Source organism: Austrofundulus limnaeus, unplaced genomic scaffold (assembly GCF_001266775.1).
Source record: "Austrofundulus limnaeus strain Quisiro unplaced genomic scaffold, Austrofundulus_limnaeus-1.0 Scaffold280, whole genome shotgun sequence".
Lineage (NCBI taxonomy): Eukaryota > Metazoa > Chordata > Actinopteri > Cyprinodontiformes > Rivulidae > Austrofundulus > Austrofundulus limnaeus.
Genome location: NW_013952682.1, coordinates 762,435 through 763,950, shown reverse-complemented (window position 1 = coordinate 763,950; position 1,516 = coordinate 762,435). Strand labels below are relative to the sequence as shown.

Here is a 1,516-nt window from a genome sequence, read left to right as displayed (position 1 = left end):
ATATAAAATAAACCAAAACCAAAAAATATACAAATCAAAATAAAATAAAAGGTAACAGAGGAAGAATAAATCTTATTATGTCTGTCCCTTTTCAACCCAGAATATATTCAAATGAATCATAATTTACAAAACAATACTAAACGTAAAATAAAATAATAAAATCAACAACATGAAAACATAAACTGAAACAACAAATCAAATGGCTTCACATTTTTCATATCTTCAAAAAACTTTCTTTTATCCGTYTCTTAAATATATACATTGATCTAGCCTTTTTAAGATCATCTTCCAGACCGCTCCATAATCCTGTACCTTAGATTAAAGTACCGTTTTCAGTGAGACTTGGCTGATTTCAGTGATTTTTACTCTGTTGGAAGCGGTCCACAGCAGTCCATAGAAAGTCTCATAGATGTGACCGTTTCATTAAAATAATACAGTTTTCTTGTATTAAAATTAAATATTCTTTAAAAGCTGAATTGATAGCAATGAAAGGTTTGTATGTTAAAAATTCTGGGACCGTTTGTTTCTGTTAATGTGTCAGTTTGGTCTTAAATGTCATTCCTGAAGGCCTTAAAAGATCTTTAAAAGATCTTATATTTAACGTACTGAAACCTGCATGAACCCTGAAAATGACCCAGCCCTCCCACCTGTAACAGCACCTGGACGTGTTCCCTGTTCCTCAGGTCACCACCATGTTCRCAGAGACCACGGCGAACCTGAACGTGAAGTCCAAACAGTGGCTGGCTCTGGAGAGCAAGCGGCAGCAGGCTCAGGCCACGGTGAGCGAGACGAACACGGAGTGGCAGCAGCTGCACCAGCGCGTGCACCTGTTCGCGGCGTGCGCCGTCATCAACCTGCAGATGCTCCCCGACAAGCTGAACCCGGTGGTGCGGCCTCTGATGGAGGCCGTGAAGCGCGAGGAGAACGCTCTGATCCAGAGCTACGCCGCCGCCTTCATCTCCAAGCTGCTGCAGCAGTGCGCCGGCCGCTCGCCCTGCCCCAACCCCAAGATCATCAAGAACCTGTGCGCCTCGTGCTGCGTGGACCCCGCGGTCACCCCCCTGTCAGGCTGCCCYGTGCCCCCGTCACAGGATCCTGTCAGAGGTGAGGGGTGCTGACAGCAGTGCTGTGGGAGGGGGCGGGGTTAAAATTAAYGCTTCATCTTTTTGTTTCATCTTCGTTTAAGGTGGTGGCTCAGAAMGAGATGGCATCCATCACATCGTCAACAAAACCCGAGGGATCATCACTCTGTACCGCCACCAAAGGGCCGCGTTCGCCATCACCAGTAAGAGGGGTCCRGCCCCTAAAGCCCCCAAAACCCCCACCACAGAGCTTCCACCAGGCAGCACCATCAGCACCGAYAACGACGAGGTACAGGAAGTCCTAAAACGTTTGAACTTAGGGCTGTGTGGTATATGCAGTCGACGGTAGAAACAATATAAAGCTGTCCTGCAGTATAAATATAGCTTCTACCTGTCATCAGTAGGGGTGTCCCGATCCGATATCAATATCGGAT

At 46.3% G+C, this 1,516-nt stretch overlaps 1 protein-coding gene across 1 annotated transcript in view; it reads left to right on the top strand.

Annotated features, from left to right (window-relative positions):
• The window catches only part of btaf1 (BTAF1 RNA polymerase II, B-TFIID transcription factor-associated), a gene marked incomplete in the record, with an annotated part of 37,220 nt that overhangs the window by 17,993 nt on the left and 17,711 nt on the right, over positions 1-1,516 (top strand). The window contains 1 exon segment of the mRNA XM_014021164.1: positions 684-1,104. Coding sequence (XP_013876618.1) covers positions 684-1,104 — 421 coding nt within the window.